Source organism: Myotis myotis, unplaced genomic scaffold (genome assembly GCF_014108235.1).
Source record: "Myotis myotis isolate mMyoMyo1 unplaced genomic scaffold, mMyoMyo1.p scaffold_m19_p_3, whole genome shotgun sequence".
NCBI lineage: Eukaryota > Metazoa > Chordata > Mammalia > Chiroptera > Vespertilionidae > Myotis > Myotis myotis.
The window spans coordinates 84,568,968-84,590,319 of record NW_023416335.1 but is presented as its reverse complement, the minus strand read 5'-3'; the positions used below and the strand labels follow the sequence as shown (position 1 = coordinate 84,590,319).

General features: G+C 39.0%; 1 protein-coding gene across 9 annotated transcripts in view; it reads right to left on the bottom strand.

The window, feature by feature from the left end:
* Window positions 1–21,352, bottom strand: part of COG3 (component of oligomeric golgi complex 3) — a 90,066-nt gene that overhangs the window by 20,149 nt on the left and 48,565 nt on the right. For 7 of the 9 annotated variants that reach the window (XR_004965736.1, XM_036297156.1, XM_036297159.1 and 4 more), the window contains 6 exons: window positions 19,972–20,077; window positions 16,497–16,621; window positions 12,790–12,879; window positions 4,513–4,633; window positions 2,018–2,106; window positions 1,780–1,914 (listed from right to left, as the gene is read on the bottom strand). Coding sequence is in view for 7 of the 9 variants with exons in the window: in XM_036297156.1 (XP_036153049.1) it covers window positions 1,780–1,914; window positions 2,018–2,106; window positions 4,513–4,633; window positions 12,790–12,879; window positions 16,497–16,621; window positions 19,972–20,077 (666 nt within the window). In the remaining 2 variants the exon portion in view is untranslated. Of the gene's footprint in view, window positions 1–1,779; window positions 1,935–2,017; window positions 2,107–4,512; window positions 4,634–12,789; window positions 12,880–16,496; window positions 16,622–19,971; window positions 20,078–21,352 lie in introns of all 9 variants that reach the window. The other 2 variants (XR_004965737.1, XM_036297157.1) reach the window with 2 other exon arrangements.

Here is a 21,352-nt window from a genome sequence, read left to right as displayed (position 1 = left end):
TTATACTAATGTCAGCTTGGAGAATCACATCAGTCAATTTTCATTCTCTTGATTTCAAGGAAACTGTACTTTTCTAGAAAAACCCTTTAATCCTAGATTTCATCATAATCAACTTGTTTCTATGGGAAGTTTCACTCTGCTGATGTTATTACAAAATATTCATCTACAATATTTCCCACCAGTATTAATGCAGAATCTTCTCCCAAAAATACAGGGTAGGGCGAAAGTAGGTTTATAGCTCTGAGTACACAAAACAGGTTATTTTTGTATTATTATTTGTTAATTATTGTATTATTTTCCATACAAACAACTATAAACCTACTTTCGCCCCACCTTGTACAAACTATAATCTACAAGCTGGTTTTACATTAATAAAAACTATGATGACTTATGAATAAATTACAAAGTATCAATATCTGTACCATTTTTTAAAAGTTGAAACCTAGGAGGAAAACATTTCCACCATCTCTTTGTAAATTTACATGGTAGAGAACGATCTCTCTCTCTCTCTCTCTCTCTCTCTCTCTCTCTCTCCCCAAATACTTGATATGAGTAGACTAAAAGCCACTAAACAGTAACATGCCCCAACAATAAATAAATAAAGAGTAGTTTGACTGGTTTAACATTTCTATATTTGCTTTTTTGGTAATTATTGTTTTTTAAAACTAATCTATTCTGTTTTCATCTCAGGCTCAGGTATTAGTGTTGATGCCTGCAACAAGTCACTAATGAACAATTTGCTTAGCTATCTCCTGGTCATTTCATAGATACATCTTGTCTCCCAGTTAAGACTTAGTTAAGTAAATTTGAGAGAAAAGTCTGTGATACTTCTATTCTTTTTATGATGTTTTCTAATACAAGTCTGGACAAGCAGTAAAGGCTCAATAAAGTAAAGTTAATTTCAAGACTTTTTAAACATCTTTATGAGGAAAGTCCTCAGTAAAAACACTTAAATTTTTTTTAATGATTAGATTGTAACAGGAAAGTCAAAATAGTCATGATCTGAATTTTTCAGTGGCTGGCATTAGATAGTTAATGGATTTTAGCTAGGAGACAGAGAAAAACAGATGATTATAAACTCATATATCTGGTGATTAACAATTCAATGAGCCCTGACCAATGTTGCTAAATGGTTAGAGCATCTGCCTGCACACTGTAGGGTCTTTGGTTCGATTTCTGATCAAGGGCACGTCCCTGGGTTGCAGATATGATCCCCAACCCTCAACCCGTCAGGACTCACGAGGGAGGCAACCAATCAATGTGTCTCCTTCACACTGATCTTTCTCTCTTCCTCTCTCTCTCTCTCCCTCCCACTTTCCTTCCACTCTCTAAAAATCAATGGGAAAAATATCCTCCAGTGAGGATTAACAAAAAAACACAATGCAATGATACAAAATCAATTTTCAATTATCCGTGCAAAGGGAAGGGAGAAATAGCCTGTAAAACAAAGAGGAAAATAGTTAACCCACTTAACAGGAAGCCCTGATAAGCAGGACTGCCATGCAGGTGCTAATCTAGGAAAAGTGAGAGTCCCAGACCACATGCAGATACTCTCAATGTAACACAGGTAACCAGAGGTCTGCTATAAGCAGTTTTTATCTAAAAATTCAAAACAAAAAGCTTCTACAAAAAGAAACAAGGTGATGTCCTAGACGAAACCATTAAGACTTAGGCTCACTATCTCTTTCTGCCAGAGTTTCACAAGAGAGTAATTAGTTGAAAAAGAAATCTAGGGAAGAATTCAAAATTGCTTTACCAAATATGCACCAAGGTCTATACCTTTGTCATGAACTCCTCCAGCTGCTCTACAAACTGCTTGGTCTGCTGTTGAATGAACTGTTCACAGGCCGATTTCAGATGACGGTCTACATCTTTTTTAGAGTCAAGATAATGTTCTCTTATCTCAGGAGTGCCCTAAAAAAGACAATTTCCTCCTGCTTTTGCGTGCTTAAAAATTACCAGATATGTAAAGAATGCCACTTATCTCCCACCACAAATGAAACAGATTCCTTCTTACCTCCAACAAGAACTCTATTAAGGCGTTGTTGCTATTCAGCCTAAAAAATCTTGGAACAGTCATAGGGTTCAAGATTTTAAATGCTGCATCTGTGAAACAAAATTACTCATCCAGTGAATATGTACAATTTCAAAAGAAAAACTGAGTTACTGTTTCAGAGTATTAATAACATACACTAGTTCTCTATTACCACAGAGCAAGAACAGTTCGGTTTCACCAACTCATCTCCACAATGACATTGAGATTAGTGCCAAGATGGCCACGGTACCCACATATCGTTATTTTCTAGAAGTCAGAAATGCAAAATGACTATTAAACTTAACTATTCACTTATAGAAAAAAGGAAAAATGATAAATGGTAACCGATACCTGAAAATTTCACTGCTTTACTCTTATAATGCTTAATAGTTTGTTTTTTGAAATATTCATATACTTACCCAGCTTCTTTTGCTAAGATCCTGGCTGGCACAGAAATTTATTCATTTGAAGTAGAGTGAATAAACTAATGTGTCAGCCAGAAAGAAAACACCAAAAGGACATATTTACCCCTTAACCTCCAGACCAACTAGATCTATATGAAGTATTAATCGAGGTCTCATTGATGTTCAAATGCAATAAGATATAACATTAGTCATGAAAGGTTAGAGGCTTAAAAGTAAAGATAGCAAGTATTATTAAGGGATAATCAGAAAAGGCCTTTTTTTTTTTGCTTTGCTTTGCCAGAGAGACTGGAGAAAGCAAAGCATGCAATGCTTCCAACTGTAGTTTTACCACAATTGCACTTACTGCCCTGAACCTGATCTTACTGAAAAAGAACTTGCTATCAGATCCAGTGTTCAGAGTAAGGCTTTAGTAAATGCCTCTTTGTGTCTGCTCTCTTTCCTACAAGATAACTGACAATGTGTCTGCAATAAACAGAATCAAATCAGCATATGGTAGAATTACATATACTTTCGAGAAAACATACTTTAAACCAATATTTGCCAAAATTTTAGGATATTTCATTTTCTCACACCTCAGTGGATCTATACTAGAACCCGGCAGCAACAAATTATGAACTTTAAAAAGTGAAAGAAAGTAGATCAGCCCACCACTACAATAAAGTAAGGACTCTCAGTGCCTGGCATTCTTCAAGGTTAAGAGCACTATTCCCACATCTCACATTGAAAAGAAAGAAGAAAATCCACTAGAATGGTTGAGAGACAGAAGCTTCTGATGAGAATAAGCTCTAGAAAAACTATGCATTCTCTGAGGATAAAAGCCAGAAAATTGGGCTGCTGTTTAAAAAAAAAAAAAATCACCAAGTATATGAATAACACACAAGTTTACTATCCAAATTCCAACAGAACCAAAGAGCATTCTTTGTGGTGGAAAGACAAGAGCATTAAGAAAAAAAAAAGAACAAACTGTTTTAATATGACTCATGATGAGACCACGTTGGTTCTCAGGTGAGTTAAATAAAGTCTACTAATTTATAGACACAGTCATTAGGGAACGACCTACTACTACCCTTAGAAATCCTATATTTGGAGTTCCACTGAACCACAGAATACAGAAAATAATTTGAGTGACTGAATTTTCTCAATTCCCCCAAGACATAAGAGAGAAGTTCATTCATCACATAAATGAATGGCTTAAGTTATTAGAGCTGAATTCTCTTGAAAATGAATAAGAAAAGATAACGTTTAGATAATTTTGTAAGTAATTAAGAAAAATGAAGGATATGTGTGGTATACTCTTCACTGCTTAAAGTCAACATCTTAAAAAATAACTACTTTGATCTTTTAGAAATCATCACTTATTAATTCAGAGACAAATGATTAGGATAGATGAGGCATCTTTCCCAAAATGATCCTATATTACCAACTCAAGATCCTATCTACATTACTTAACAACCAACTGATTTAACAATAACACCACTTACATTAAACACCTTAAGTTTACATATATTTTCATTCTTAATGATCTTAATTGATTTGATAACCTGGTAAAGGTATCATGATATGTTGATTATGCTCATTTTACCTGGCATAGGAAAGCTAAGACACCTATTCAAGATCACGCAAGAGCCAGGAAATATTGAGCCAGAAACAGAACCCGACTTTTTCAGACCCAGATAAATATTCTTCCCTTTACCCAGGGAATGTTAATGGACTGACAAACTCAATGTTTAAAGCCATCCCAATTAGCTGACACTGTAGGTAGCTGTTATACTGATCTTTCATTTTTTAACTGGTTATGGTAGTACGTGGCAGAGTCTAAGAGAGGTAATGATATATTACAAACTGAAATGCTCAGATATAGTTCCCTTCATAAAGGAAATACAGCAAGTTAGATGTAATTAGGATGCTCAGTTTAGTATAAACAAGTGACATGCTTAGCAAGCACAGCATGCAAAAAAATTGCAGATGAACATAAAATAAACCTATACCCTGTGCTGATACATTTGGACAGGTCGAACACACCCAACTGTGCCAGCCAGGACAATAAAGTACCTCTAGTTTTCTTGAGGTCCAGGGAAATTTCCTTAATGGTGAATTCAGTGTGAAATGGAGCAATTTGTTCACGAAGAATCAACAGATGCTTTATTAAAAAAAGTTGTCCATCAATCTGAGTCTAAATAAGACAGAAAATGTATGTTATCAGATTAAATAAAAATATGAACATATAAAAAACATATGTTATTAATCAATATTAACCTAAGTTTATGAGCCCTAACCTAACTTTTTTACCCTTAGCATAACTTTATGGCACCAACACTCCTTTGTTGTGCAACGAATTCTCCCCATATTATACAGATTAGAATTATCTGGAAAAATCTTGCTGCAAACTGTTACTAACACTGTTACCAGCTCTACTTAGCATATTCTAGAAAGTAAATCTGACAGAAGGTTGTAAAGCAACACAGAAAGAGAAGTCAAACGTATTTTAACTTGGTGCAAAAGCAGAAGAGAACACCAGCACAGAGCAGGAAGTAAAATAAAAGTTCAAAGTGTGAGCACAATTCTGTCCTCCCATGCCTTTCTAGCTTCTCTTCAGTAATGCAGCGTTCACTATTTGATCAAAGTGGTTTCAAAATCCAGAACATCAGAAATACTTATATTTATACAAAAGTACAAAAGGAGCCTCCAAATGTACAATGATTTGGGCTTGCCATTGTGGATTATCCTGCCACCAACAGAGCACTGGCTACCTATACCCTGAAAGTCTCTGCATCTCCTTTTGTCCTCTCAGGACCCATCCACAAGAGTCTGTGATTCAGCCTTAGTTCTCAAAGCCCTGACCCAAAGAGTGAATAATCATAGCTCTCACTTCAGAAAAGAGCCTCTACAAAACAAGAGCAAGGCTGGTTGCTCCTCCTCAAAATAGAATCCTACCTTGAAAATATTTCAATGAAATTATACTACACTAGAGGCCTGGTGCACAAAATTCACGCACTTGGGGCGGGGGAGAACCCCTCAGCCTGGCCTGCACCCTCTCACAGTCTGGAGCCCTCAGGGATGTCCAACACGCGGCATAGGCCCACTCCCCCCAACCTCTGCAGGAAGCAGGCCTAAGCCATCAGTCAGACATCCTTAGCGAGGTCATGGAGACAGGAGAGGCTCCAACCACCACTGCTGCACTCGCCAGCCGTGAGCACAGATTCTAGTTGAGCGGTGCTCCCCCTATGGGAGCGCACTGACCACCAGGGGGCAGCTCCTGGGTTGAGCGTCTGCCCCCTGGTGGTCAGTGCACATCATAGCGACCGGTCGTTCTGCCGTTTGGTCAATTTGCATATTAGCCTTTTATTATATAGGATATTATATATTATATAGGGAAAGAATAAAGGGGCTGTGAAACAAAGTGACTCCTTTATGGCCTCTTCCCACCTTCTAAGTATACACATAAGTATGACTGATGGAAACTACCTTTGCACTTGGAACAGAGCATTAGCTAAGTGGGGAATGTGGCACATTTTGAATACTTGCTCTCCTTTCAAAAGAACTAGCAACTCCAGCCCTGGCCAGGTGGCTCAGTTGGTTGGAGCGTCGTCCTGTACACCAAAAAAAGGTTGCAGGTTCAATTCCAGTCAGGGCTCATACCTAGGTTGTGGGTTCAATCCCCAGTGGGAGTGAGTTTGGGAAGGCAAGCAATTGATATTTCTCTCTCAAACTGAAGTTGCTCTTTCTCTCTCCCTCCCTCCCTCCTTCTGAAATCAATAAACATATCCTTGGGTGAAGTTTAAAAAAGAATAATAAAAATAAAATAAAAAAGAACTAACAACTTCAATGGACAAAATAATACAGTATAGATTCAATTTACTTTACTGATCCAGAACAGTATCATTTTAGTTTAATGATATAGTAGATGCTCAATTTAAGTATACAAGAACAATTTCTTGTCTTAAAAAACTCTCTTAGACATTAAGTGATCATTTTCACTGATGACTTTTTAAAAAGTTGAGGAGGAATTGGGATCTGGTTCTCCAGCATATTTGTCAGTTCGGTTCAAATGAACTCTTATAAAAATTCTCTGCAGATTTAGATGTTTTCTTTTCATCAACATTTACTTGACATAGTCAGCAGGATTCCAAAGAAGCCCACCCAGGAGCACCCTGCAGATTTGGACCTGGTGCAAAGCAAGGTACAAGCAAGGGCCCATTGTGCCCCACCAGCTCTCCACTTGGCATCGGATGAACTTGGGTGAGTTTCTCTCAGAATTCTGGGCCTCCTTGCTTCAAGTAGCAGGCCATGACTTTATTTGAACTGTTCTTAGAAAACCCTCAATGTGGTAAGGGTTGAGATAACTAAAGCAAAAGGGGAAAATGGGGTGCTGCTTTTACTCTCAGCTTTTATTGCTTACTGAGGATGTGAACAAAATCTTCCCTGGTTAAATGAGAGACTGAACTCTCTTTAGCTCCAACAGAGAAAGGACACTTGCGTCCCCAACCCAAATAGCCATTGGGGTGATGATAGTTGTTCAGACCCTGAAACCAGCGTGGCGGAGATGGGCGCCAGGAGTCGCCCAGTGCAGTAGTGTAGTTGACCCCAGAGAAGCCTGGGATGAAGGGCAGGGTGTCCTGCAATTTCACCTCGAGAAAAGGGATAGAGAAGGGCCTGTGCCTTGGAAAGCATCTGTTAACCTCTCTCTGGGTCTTGCTTGGGTATTCTTAGGCAACTAATAAACTTTGTAGGGTTGCCTGAGAAAAATTTCCTCTAGGGTGTAAAGTAGTCCCTATAGGGATATTCCCTGCATTTGACTCATGCACATAAGGGCTAGTTTTTCCTAGAATATTGTTCAGACTTTACAGATCTCAAAATTAACAGGGGAGCCCTGGCTGGGTGGGTCAGTTGGTTGGAGCATCATCCTGTACACCAAAAGGTTACAGGTTCGATTCCCAGTCAGGGGACATACCTGGGTTGCAGGTTCGATCCCCAGTAAGAACGTATACAGGATGCAACTGATTGGTGTTTCTCTCTCACACTGATGTCTGTCTCTCTCTCTCTCTCTCTCTCTCTCTCTCTCTCTCTCTCTCTCTCTCTCTCTCTCTCTCTCTCTCTCTCTCCTCTCCCCCCCCCCCACCCCTTCCTACCTCCATCCCTTCTTATAGTTCTAAAAATCTCTAAAAATCAATAAAAACATATCCTCAGGTGAAGATAAAAAAAAAAATTTTAAAGTCCAGTTGGTGTGGCTCAGTGGTTGAGGGTCAACCAATGAACCAAGAGGTCACTGGTTCAATTCCCACTCAGGGCATATGCCTGTGTTGCAGGCTCGATCCCTAGTAGGAAGCATGCAAGATGCAGCCAACTGATGTTTTTCTCCCATCAATGTTTCTATCTCTAGCCTTTGCCCTTCCTCTCTCTCTAAAAATCAATAAAAACATATTTTTGAAAAAAGAAAAAAACAAAACAGCCCTGGGGGTGTTTCTAAGTGGTTAGAGCATCAGCCCACATGTCATCGGTTCCATTCCCAGTCAAGCTGGGTGCAGGCTCAATCTGTTTAGGAGGCAACCAATCCATGTGGCAATACATGAATGTCTCTCTCTCCCCACCTCCCTCCCTCCCTCTCTAAGAATCAATGGAAAAATATCCTCAGGTGAAGATTAACAAAAACAAAACAAACAAACCACAAAACACAACAAAAAATTAACAGGGGAAATCATGCCTCTGAGACCAACAAGTCCTACAACAGTCAGCCTCCTGTTAATACTAAGATAGCCAAGATGAGGATCCTCTGATACTTCTAATCTTTTGCACTCACAATTAGAAAAAGCGGGCTATAAAATTAGGCAGAAAGAATAGAAAGCATACTTAATCGGTCTCTCAAAGCTTCAAAAAGAGGATTTACATAAATGGATCAACCTATGATGTCATTTAGGTGTCCACCCATTCCTTTGAGGTATTAAAATGCCTGTCCTATTTTAAAAGGGGAGCCAGCCAGTGTAGCTCAGTGGTTGAGCATCGACCCATGAACCAAGAGGTCCCTGGTTCAATTTCCTGTCAAGGCACATGCCAGTTGCAGGCTCAATTCCCATGGGGGCCATGCAGGAGGCAGCTAATAGATGTTGATATTTCTTTCTCATCAATGTTTCTATCTCTCTCTCCCTCTCCCTTTCTCTCTAAGTCAATAAAAACATATTTTTTAAAAGGGGGGAAAGGTCATTTGGAACTTGACTTGTCAAGGACAGATAGAAATTATAAGTTTCTCCAAAACAAAACTTGGATCCAACTGTTCTCTGTCTGTGTCCATCTATGTATGTCTATATATATAGTAAATGTGAAATAATTTTCTACCTCTGGATGGTATTGTTAAAATTGACTTAAAAGCAAGTGCTTGTAGGGATTGGGTATTCTAAAATTCTCAGACATATAGAAAATAACTCAAATGCTTTTCATGTTCACATATCTAAAATTAATCCTTAGTAAATAAAAGGTAGTTTAAGTTTGTTGGTTTAAGTAAAACAGACATGTCTTTATTTTACCTGGGCTTTACAAAACTATGAAATATGTTTCTAGAGGTTATAAAATGTCCTCATAAATCTGCTAAGCTAAAGAATGCAAATTGTTTACTTCTTAATTTTCATTCAAAATTGAGGTTTTAAGGGTTAAAGTCTCAATATACATAGGAATAACTTTGCAGTGTACCAGAAGGGCCCCTGGAACACCTCAAAGGATTTGTTTTTTATGTTAAATTGCATGAGAAACATTGTAAAATAATTGATGAAAAGCTTCTAGGGTATAATATATGGGTAAACAATGATCATAAATTATATACTAGTAGTCGAGGCTACAGGAAACCCACAATGGCTGGTTGATTCTTTTCCTAGCTCCCTGGCAAACCCCATTTTTTGTTTTTTATAATCCTTTATGCATCATTGTGCATTTAAGCTGAACTCAGATGAAGGAACCTATGAGCTGACATTATTGAGAGACATCTTACGCTATTGCCAAGGTTTGATAGAGTCACTTAAAGAAAATACCAAGTTGATAACGGCTTCCTTTCACAGTGAGCTTCCAGGAGACAAAGATTTAGATATTGTTTTTTAGAAAGAACATCAAATAAAGACGCTCCCCAATCTCGCTGGAAGAGAATTTATCAGGAACATAACCACAAATGGACAGCTACCAACCTCCGACACTCGCCTCCACCTACAATGGACATCAAAGACTCCTCAAGGATGAGAAGCTGCTAACATCAGAGATAGACAGCTATTCCAAAACATCAACAAGACCTGTACACCTACTGATTGATGTTGAATTCAGGATCCATTTTGCTTGATTGTCTCTACTTGTATGCCAATGATATTAGTCATAATAATAGTTACTGGTATATTTGCCCTAGCCGGTTTGGCTCAGTGGATAGAGTGTCGGCCTGTGGACCAAAGGGTCCCGGGTTTGATTCCAGTCAAGGGCACGTACCTCAGTTTCAGGTTCCTCCTCAGCCTGGTGCCCTGGTCAGGGCTTGTGCAGGAGGCAACCAATCAATGAGCTTCTCTCACCTCAATACTTCTATCTTTCCCTCTCTCTTCTACTCTCTCTAAAATTCAATGGAAAAATATCCTTGGGTGAGAACTTTAAAAAGTAATAATAATAATAATAGTTATACTTGTTCTTTATGTTTTTGTATATAGTTCAACTGTTATGATGACTAAACATGTATAAGCACACTGTTAAGCCCAGCCAGTATGGCTCAGTGGTTGAGCATCAACCTATGAACCAGGAGGTCACAGTTCAATTCCCAGTCAGGGCATATGCCTGGGTTGCAGGCTCAATCTCCAGTAAAGGGCGTGTAGGAGGTAGCCAATTGATGATTCTCTCTTATCATTAATGCTTCTATCTCTCTCTCCCTCTCCCTTCCTCTCTCTGAAATCAACTAAAAATATATAGAGATATTAAAGTACTTTTTAAAAAATCGAATGCATATACTCTTTTCATGGCTTATGTAAATGTTATACTAGATGCCAAATACAGAAAAATAGACAGAACTTGGCAATTAGGCAAAACTCAAACATGAGAGTTCACAGAATAGAAATGATCCAGTGTTTCATTCACAATGAAGCCCATATACCTAACTACCTTCCATTTAACTGTTCTTTCCTTTTTTGCGAAAAATTCAGCCTCAACTCAGATCCCATGATTATGGTATTGCCTCATCCCCAATAGTCAATAAGAGAACATCGACACTGAGCCTTCTTAGGAATGAGCCTTCTTGCGCTGTGAGACTACACTGTCCAACCAAAAGGTTGGTCATCAATGCATCCTTTGGATTGATTTATAACCAAAAGGGGGAACTGTGGACAAAAAAAGGGGGTTCAATGGAAAGTAACCTCAGGATCCTCTGATCATAAAATCCTAACCAGGAAGGTCATAATGGGTAGTTATGCCCCAGGAATACAACTTCTTTACTAAAAGGCTTATTTTTGTCTTAAAGTCCTGTCCCTTGTTTCTGTGAATCTAGGTGAACATACTTTAAAATGCCTCTTTCTAGACTCCTCTTTCTAAGATGTAACCACCCTCAAGAGAGCAAATAATCTTCTGTCCAATACCCAATCCTCATCTTGCTTTCTCCCACCTCCATGTAATCTTCCCTTACATACCTTTCTTAATTTCGAATGCATAAAAGAAACTGCAAAACTGTTCTTTTTCAGAGCATCTGAGAACTTACTCCCTGACACATGTCATCAGTTTGGCTCAAATAAACTCAGCCATGAAAATAAATTTGCTAATGCTTACCAAACTGAGGGCTCCCTCATACATACTTACACCCCTTATAATATGTAGAAAACAGAATGAGATAAAAGAGGCAATGAGGGCAAAGACTGACTAATCAAAAGGCTCTTAGCTCCTCCCTTAAAAAAAGAGGTACAAGAGAACATAAGCATATGAACTTTTTCTAAATTAGGATTTTTTTCCTTCTGATCCAATAAATGCATGCTTATTGTAGAAAATTTGAAAAATTAAATAAAAGTGTAGGGGAAAGGAGGAAAAATCCACAGTCACTCAAAAGCTTGCAATGCTATATTTTTCTAATGTATGTTTTCATTACATACTTATGTATATTTCACCTATTATAAAAAATATGGCCCTGGCCAGTGCTGCTAAGTGTTTAGAGCGTTGGCCAGCATACCAAAGGGTTGCAGGTTCAATTCCCGGGGAAGGGCACATCCCTGGGTTGCAGGTTTAATCCCTGGCCGTGGTTGGGTTATGTGCAGGAGGCAACCAAAGGTATCTCTCACATCAGTGTTCCTCTCTTTCTATCTCTCTCTCTCCCCCTCTCCCCCTGTCCCTTCCACTCTCTCTAAAATCAATGGAAAAAATATCCTCTGGTGAGGATTATCAAAATCAGACTTGGAAATACTTTTAAAAACTTAATCCTGCCTGTCTATAACTTAACTTTCCATCCTCTTGTAGTGCCCGTACCAACATGTCATTTCCTTCCCCATTCCATAAATGGGAGAACAATAGTGGTCACAAACAAAGGGAGAACTTTCCTAGCAACTGGGTCCCAATCTCTTTTGTAAGAAGATATTTTTTTAAATTTGTCTAAAGCCTTGAAGTTAGAAATCAAGTTTATAAATCTGGAAGACCAGAAAAGTTAACAAGGTTTGAATACTCCAAGCAGCAAAGAAATCTTAGCTGGAAGCAGCCCCACAGCTCCCTCCCTGTAGACAGCGGTATTTTAAGTGAAGAGTTAGCAGAGCAACACTTTCAACCATGCTGTACTTCTGGGAAAAATCTCAGGGGCCATGGAAGAAGCACATGGCAGCTATTTTCAGCCCCGGATCCCTTACTGATTAAAAACTGTAAGTCACAAAGTCATGGCAACGAATTCTATCATATAGCCCATGAGCCACAATTGCCTGTCTTCCAAACTAACTGGCTGATTTCCTCCAAGTGAGGCCATTTAAACTATTTAAAACACCAATGTAAAATAAAACATCATTGTATGTATGATTATAATTTGCTATGTTTCCTTGAAAACCCTGTTTTGGTATTCTAAAGAAAACAGCAATCTAGCACCTCTCCACTTGCTAAGGCTATAACAAGAAACTTTTATCCTATAGAATTTATAACCTAATTATTATTTTTGGTGCTTTAGCAAACTTAGAGTTCTCTTACACAGTATCATCTTTATTTAGCACTACAATGAAATTCTAGCTTCTCTCAAAATTAAGTCATTAATCAAAGAAATCCTCCTGCCAAAATGCCTTTATATGTATGTGCCTATACATAAATGCTGTATTCCCCAATGTTATTATAGGTAACAAGGTTTCACCTAACGCTTCATCAAACCTTGTTTTTGCTGATAGATTCTGATGCTCCAAGTAACGACTGAATGCAGGCAGACAAGGCTTCCTGTGATAATCCTTGGAACACTGCCCTCTGGTGAAATAAAAGAGAAACATCACCCTGTAGCACTTGACAAACAAAAAAAGATCGTTGAGTACAGGGAGGGATTGGAATCATTTATATTACTGGCAACATTCCTCCTGCAATTTCCTATTCTAGATCAACCTTTCTAGACCAACACAAAGTTTCGTAATTTGCATTTCTCGAAACACTCATGCAGCCCTTTACTGATATTTCCAGAGCACCTATTTCATGCCAAACTTTGTGCAGGTGCTAGAAGCACAACCAGTGGTGGGGAGACAAGGCTGACGTAGTTCTGACCTTATAGAGCTCTCACTCCAATATGATCTCATGTTGCAGGTTGTTTTTTAAAAATTATAAAGCCAAGCCAGCCAGAGTGGTTCAGTGGTTGAGCATCAACCTGTGAACCAGGAGGTCAAGGTTCGATTTCCGGACAGGGCACATGCCTGGGCTGCAAGCTTGATCCCCAGTGAGGGGCATGCAGGAGGCAGCCAATCAATGATTCTCTCTCATCATTGATGTTTCTAATCTCTCTCTCTCCCTCTCCCTTCCTCTCTGAAATCAATAAAATAAAAATTTAAAAAAATACATATATATAAAGCCAATTTTAAAACAAACCCTCAATAAATTTACTTCTAAAAATTTATCCCAAGTAATTAATGGGTAGTGTATTGTAAGAGTCATGTATGTAGCTCTTCATCACAGTATTATTTAAAAGAACAAAAAACTGAAATAACTTAAATGTTCAATAATGAAGGGGCTGACAAATAAAATACTAGTAAATCTAAATTATAGAACACTGTGCATGAAATCAAAAAAATGCTAAAGGAGGTCATGTAATCTTATAAAATATAATTAAGTTTTAAAAATCAGGTTACAAAATAGAATGTTAAACATGATTCCTTTTTTTTAATCTTTATTGTTGAAAGTATTACATGTCCCCTTCTTTCCCTCACTGACCCCCTCCAGCCTGCCCTCCCCCCACCCCAGGCCCTCACTGCCCTGTTGTCTGTGTCCTTGGGCCATGCATATATGCACCCACCCACCACCATTAACTTATGATTCTTAAATTAATTCTGTCATTTCTCTATCTTCCCAGAGGTGTGGCATGCTGGTCTGGGCAGGGACTCCTGTCAGTACCTTCGCTTCCCTCCCTGTATCCATTCCACCCAAGATGGGCTTGAGATAGGTGAGTATGAGAAAAATATTTATTAGGCCACAGTCCTGGGCCCTGGTCTCATTCTTTATGCTATGGTCTTTTTGGTCCCTCTCTTCTGTATCCATGTTGCTGTAGTAAGAAGAGATTAGGGCTCCCTTTGCTAGGTAACTGACCCTACTTTAAGGAAGACTGAAGAACCTCTCTTTCCCCTGCTCAGCCTTCATGAGGTTTTCCCTGGATTTTTTTTCCTCGCCTTTGATGGGTAAGATAGAGAGGGATAAGATTGAATGTAGCCAGGTGAAAAAATAATAGGCAGGCCTAGGGCATAAAGTAAATGCAGGCACGGTGGCGTCCCCGGGCCTACCTGCTGTTTGACTAAAATCCCTGTTAAGGACTTAAGAGGCTTCACTAGGGCCTGTGATGACAATGGGTTCTATGTGGAATATACCCCCTGCACATTTCCCTTGGGAGCCTGGCTCCACTGTAGAAAGTTTCAGAATCCCAGCATAATACCATCATTCAATACACCTACTGGGGAACCTGGGGAAAAGTAATGCCAGTGTCCAAGCCTCCCTCTGGAAGAGACCTCATCAGCTGTGCAAAAAGGCTGAAACATCTAACTCTGTACTCTGTATAGGAGGCCTGGCCTCACCTCTGAAAGTCCCAAAACTGGGCAAAAGGCACTTCATGGTTGAATTTCAAAATCTCCAAGCAAAAAATCAAGTAACTGTGCAGTTTACAATAGATATTGAGTAGCGTGCACTATACTGAGCCAATGAAACAGCTGTGCAACTTTGTCAGGCCTACACTGAGATGGAGCATCTTCATAGTGAGAGGAAGGCACATATGCCTTTGACCCATACGCTTAAGAAACAGAGACATCTGGACAACAATTACATGACTTGTATTTAGTAACTTCTCTATATATATGCTATTTGGGTTATAACAATCAAATTAATTTTTTTTAATGAATTAAAACCACTGAATTTTGACCTAGTTGGTATGGCTCAGTTGGTCCTATCCACCAAAAGGTGGTGGGTTCAATTCCCGGTCAGGGCACATACCCAGATTGCGGGTTCAATCCCTAATCTGGATACGTGTAGGAGGCAACCAATGTTTCTCTCTCACATATCTCTCTCTCTCTCTCTCTCTCTCTCTCTCTCTCTCTCTCTCTCTCCCCTCCCCCCCTCCCTGGCCTTCTCCCACTCTCTAAAATCAATAAAAATTAAAAACACTGAATTTTACAAACTATTTCGGTTCAGCAACAAACACTAGCCATAAATAACTGTAGACAAATCTGATCTTTCAGGGACTGATAATCAGAAACTGAAATGCTTAAAATAACTGTTACCTGAAATGAATGCGCAGTATAAGTTGGTGCTGAAAAAAAAAAAGTAGGGGGGAGAGGGTACTGCTAATTTCAGCAAATAACTAAAATCAGTCCATGATTAGAAAAATATGTAGTCTTAATACTACTTGTTAAGGAAAGTGATTTAAACTGAGTGCAAAACTAAATTAAAGTAGTTGCATTTAATACTTAGTCTAAATACTAAATGTATATTATACCTATGTAACATTGGACATATCACTTGACTTTCTACATCTCTTTTTCTTCATCTACAAACTAAGACAAATGAATTAAGTTGTAGTTCTGAATTTGTGATTATAGACTCCTATGAGAATCAATACAAGCTATAGCCCTTCTCCTCAGAAAGACACAAATACAAGCACACATACACAATTTTACCCACAACATCAAGGTGTTCACAGACTGCCCAGAGCCCAATAGTGGAGTCTTAGGGACTACAGAATGCTCAGGTTAAGAATTCTTAAATTAGATTGATCTTAAATTTTACCTAAAAAAAACCCCATATGATTCTAATACCAAACAAAATACTGTATCAAGATCTTAAAATAAACTTTAAAAATATTTCTAATGAGCCCAGCTGGCATAGCTCAGTGGTTGAGTGATGACCTATAAAACCACAAGGTTCAATTCCCGGTCAGGGCACATGCCTGCATCCTCAGTGTGGGGTGTGTGGGAGGCAGCTGATCCATGATTCTCTCTCATCATTGATGTTTCTGTCTCTCTCTCCCTCTCCCTTCCTGTCTGAAATCAATAAAAATAGATTTTTAAAAAATATTTCTAGCCCTAGCCAGTTTGGCTCAGTGGATAGAGTATTAGCCTGCGGAGCAAAGTGTCCCAGATTTTATTCCAGTCAAGGGCATGTACCTTGGTTGCAGGCTCCTCCCTGGCCTGGGCTCTGGTCAGGGCTTGTGCAGGAGGCAACCAATCGATGTGTTTCTCTCACATCGATGTTTTTTTCTGTCTTTCCCTCTCTCTTCCACTCTCCCTAAAAATCAATGAAAAAATATCCTCGGGTGAGGATTAACCAAAAAATAATAATATATACATATATATGTGAAAGCAATTTATAGTACAGATAAGGATAAAGCAATTTACACGTACATCTATGCATCTGTACAATTTAGAGAGACAGACAAGAGTTCGTCGAACTGTAGGATACCACATTCCATGAAGATCTGCTGGAGAAATTGTGGTCTGTGGTCTAGGAGTGAGAGATTCTGTTGAACCTAAAAACCCAAATGGAAAAGAAATCACATTACACTCACATGTAGATTTGTCTTATTTACACAGCAACTATTAACTGTTCTCATTAGCTACCATTAGCTGGAGGCATCCACTTTCTCTAACCTCATCTTCAATTAAGAATGCCATAAGAAACCTAAAACAGTGACAGATAAGATTTACACAGTATGTACATACTAGAGGACTGGTACATGGATTTGTGCACCAGTGAGGTCCCTCAGCCTGGCCAAAACCAGCCGGGTGCACAGATTCGTCCAGGGTGTGTCCGGCCCATCTCGCCCAGTCCTGATTGGGGCCAATCAGGGCCGGGGAGGGACCACAGGAGGGCTCCAGGCTTGTCTAGCCTGTCTCACCCAGTCCTGACTGGCTGGACCCCAGCAGCAAGCTAACCTACCAGTCAGAGCATCTGCCCCCTGGTGGTCAGTGTGCATCATAGCAACTGGTCGAACAGTTGAACAAATGGTCGGACACTTAGCATATTAGGCTTTTATTATATAGGATGTATGTATTCATGTGTGCTCTCACATACTCAACCTAACTGCTTTTCCCAAACTGTGATTAATAATCTTTATGGAGTAGGTGAACAGTATACACATTACAGAATACCGTGCAGTCATTAAAAAGGAGGCAGATCTTTATATAGTCACATGGGAGCAAGTGGGAATTCATGGAGGTCAGGGAGTGACAAACAAACAAAGCAATGTTAAACAGGAATATTAGTCAAAGCTAGTTTGTCTGACAGCTTGCCTTCCATGCTTTAAGCGGTATCATTTATAGACCTTCCCAACTCCAAAGATCTTCACTTCCATCCCTCATGACCTACCGCGCAGATTTTCTTGACTTTGTTTCAAAATTACTTTCTACAGACTTTATTATATTCCAAACTACCTCACCTCTTAATTGTTAAATCTTAGAATCCTACTCTCTGACCACAACATCTTCGTGATTTTCTATTTTTCACCTGTTTACTCAAAATACACTGTCGACTCCTCCTCCTTTGGCTTCAATCACACCCTAGACCAGTGATGGCGAACCTTTGACACGCATGTCAGAGGTGACACGCGAACTCATTTTTTTGGTTGATTTTTCTTTGTTAAATGGCATTTAAATATTTAAAATAAATATCAAAAATATAAGTCTTTGTTTTACTATGGTTGCAAATATCAAAAAATTTCTATATGTGACACAGCACCAGAGTTAAGTTAGGGTTTTTCAAAATGCTGACACGCGGAGCTCAAAAGGTTCACCATCACTGCCCTAGACCTTTGCCTGCTTCTGACCTCTCTGGCTACTCTTTCTCAGTGAGCCCATTATATTCCTCTACCTCCATTTGCTCCTTAATGTCAGCATCTGCTGAGACACCCTCCCCAGACCTGCTATTATTACTCTACTCTCTGTCCTGGGGTGATCAACTACCTCAATCTTTATCTCTAAACCAGTCACCCTCTTTATAGCTCTAGAGTAGCCTTTCCAACAGAAATATAATGTGAGCCATAAATGTGGCATTAAAATGCTAGGGGGAAAAAAGTAAAAAGAAACAAGAGCAATTAATTTTAATACATTTTACTTAATCCAACACATCTAAAATATAATCACTGTAACATGTAATCATTGTAGAAATTACTAATAAGATATTTTCCATTCTTCATTTTATATTAAGTCTTTGAAATCTGGTGTGTATTTTATGTACTTGTCTACATTCAGACTAGCCATATTTCACATATTCCATGCCAGGTGGCTACCATACTGGACAACACAGTCCTAGATCCATATAGCACAGATGCTCTGTGTTGTTCCATATGGACCTTACTCAATCTTCCTCAGCCCCACACCTGGAGTGTCGTCAAATTCTACTGATTCAAACCTCAACCATATCTTTTATCTATACACTTACTTCTCTTCATCCCCATCACACTCTGGTTCAAACCACCTTTCTTTCAAAAGAAACAACCTCCTAACCAGTCTCTACAGTTCTACCAACAATACCTTATTATAAGCCAGGTATCAGTTAAAGAATAGGCTTTTGGCGGGAAGGGAAAATGTACAAGGCCAGCGTTGGTAAGACAAAAATGTATTCTAGTCTCTCCAATAACTCTTGAGGAGATTTACTAGGATTAAGGTGTATACTAGGACTAAGATACACACTAGCACCAAGATATATACTGGCACCAAGAGGTACACTAGGACGTGGCATAGATTCTATTTCAGAGGACAAAATTCGAACCTCCCGTGGGTCTCTCTTCCTAGCAAGCATAATAAAATAGTTTGGGGACCACCTCGCCGGTGGTCCGTGAGGTCCGAAAGGTTGGCGACCGTGGTTTGGGGAATACCCAAGCTGCTCAGCAATCTGGATTTGGGGTGCCAACTGTTTATAGAGTTGACTCAGAATACTGAACACATTGCGGACCAGTACTTTTATTGATAGCTTTACCCAGTGGCCAGATAAGTTTCTATTGAACGAGTACAAAAAAACATTTTACATAAATGTTAAAGGCACGCTTTAAAATTAAATGCCCATTGCATTTTGAAGTTATTTATTACATGTTCTTACAAGCTAATATCTTTTTAAAGTATGATACTTTGTAAAACACTGTGTAATATGAAGCAAGAATTCTCATGATCCGTCCAAAATGTGTTCATAATGCCCTAAACCTGGGGATTTGGGAGCAGCTGGGGGTCTTTAAAGCCCATGAAGTTTCAGTGTCCCCCACTCACAGCCAGTACTATGGAGAGCTGAGCTTTAGTGTTACCTTTACATCTAGGGGTGGGGAGAAAGGATGCCTTACTTCCCGTCTAGCTTGTTGTCTAGGTAACTCATGAGTACCCAGGATTATTACTGGACAAGTTTGCTCCTTGCATAACCCAAGTCCGAGTTATCCCCTACATTTCCGTTACTTTTTTCTACCCCAGTCCCAGGCACTGACTTTCCAGAGCAGCCACAGTCTTCCAATCCCACATGCCACCCTCCATCCCATTCTATCTTAACCTTACTTCACCTGGCTTTCTCACACTCATCTTTATAAACACTACAGCTTTCAGACACCACACCTCTCACTGAACCAACCTTCCTGCACTCAAATTTCATCTCCCCTCATAATTTTTTCCCCTTCATAATTTTGATGGTCCTCTTCCATGGTCCAAGAGTGCCCTGTGCATACCTTTAGCCTGTCACCACTGAATTACTAGTATGTCTGTGGGTTGTCCATCTCTCCCCACTAAAGAGTGGGCTCCACAAAAGCACAAGCTGTTTTTCATGCCTGGGATGTGACAAGTCCTCAATCAAAGTTTTTCAAATGAATACATAAAAGCTGGAAGTTAAAATGTTATAACATACCAGATTTTTTCAGATTATTAGACTCTGTTTCTTCTAACCGAACATCTGAGAATGAAGCTTCTGAAGGTACCTTCTTCTGTTCATCTTTTAAACTCTGTGCAATTTCCTACATAGAGAAATCGGAAGAAACATTAAAGTGTAGTTTTCAGCTGCTTGGCAATATGAACATAACTATTTCTAAAAAGTAAGAAATACTAACAAATAAATGGACTAGTTAAGAGAACTATACCAAAACAAAACATGGAAAAAATTAAATTAGTATATAGAGTGTCTCTGTTCTCAAAAGCACATACATAGCCTTTTCTGAACCACTAATTTCAGAACTCTGCAAGATACCCAGTAAGAGCTCGAATAGACAAGATTCATATAAGAACCATAATTTTCAACTTTAAGTTCAGAAACAAAGTATTCAAATTTAAAATATCATAAAGAAAACAAGGGAGGGAGGAATGGGAGAGAGCACAGATCAGGCTGAGAAACATGCATAGTCAGTCCTCACCATATCCACTTTATGGCCTTAAGAATCAAGGTAACTCCTGCAAATGGACTATCCATCTGCTCCCTGGAGTTACTATCAGCAATCCCCAGACACCAAAAGGTAATTTCTACTACAAGCCTGCAGAATAATAAAAGCTGGAAAAAAACAAACAATCCCAATACCATATGCCCTAACCTACCATATACCTGATCCCTATAGGGCTGATTTTACATACTATTTTTTAAAGTAGTGTATAAATAATTAATATAACTACCCAAAATATTATAAATTTAAATAGAAGTCAGGAGAAAGAAAGTTTAGGAAACCATTATTAAACAATAAGTAACGGCATTAAACTAAATAGGCTGGCATGTTTCAAGCCTATTAGCTTTAAGACAAACATAACTATCACCACACACTTGTCAGGCTAAGCACTAAAACAATTTAAGTTAAAATGCTGGTGAAAATTTGGAGCAACAAGAATGGGCTGGTATATACATACATATATTTCTTTGCTATGTCAGCTGAGAAGTCCCAGAACCACCAACACCCTATAGCACAGTGATGGTGAACCTTTTGAGCTCGGCGTGTCAGCATTTTGAAAAACCCAAACTTAACTCTGGTGCCGTGTCACATATAGAAATTTTTTGATATTTGCAACCATAGTAAAACAAAGACTTATATTTTTGATATTTATTTTAAATATTTAAATGCCATTTAACAAAGAAAAATCAACCAAAAAAATGAGTTCGCATGTCACTTCTGACACGCGTGTCATAGGTTCGCCATCACTGCTATAGCAACTACTACACTAAGCACCCAGATCATAGTTTCCAATGCCATTCTCCAATAAAGGAAGTCGGGACTTTTTGAAGAAATGGCTGATTCTAGGGCTGAAGCAGG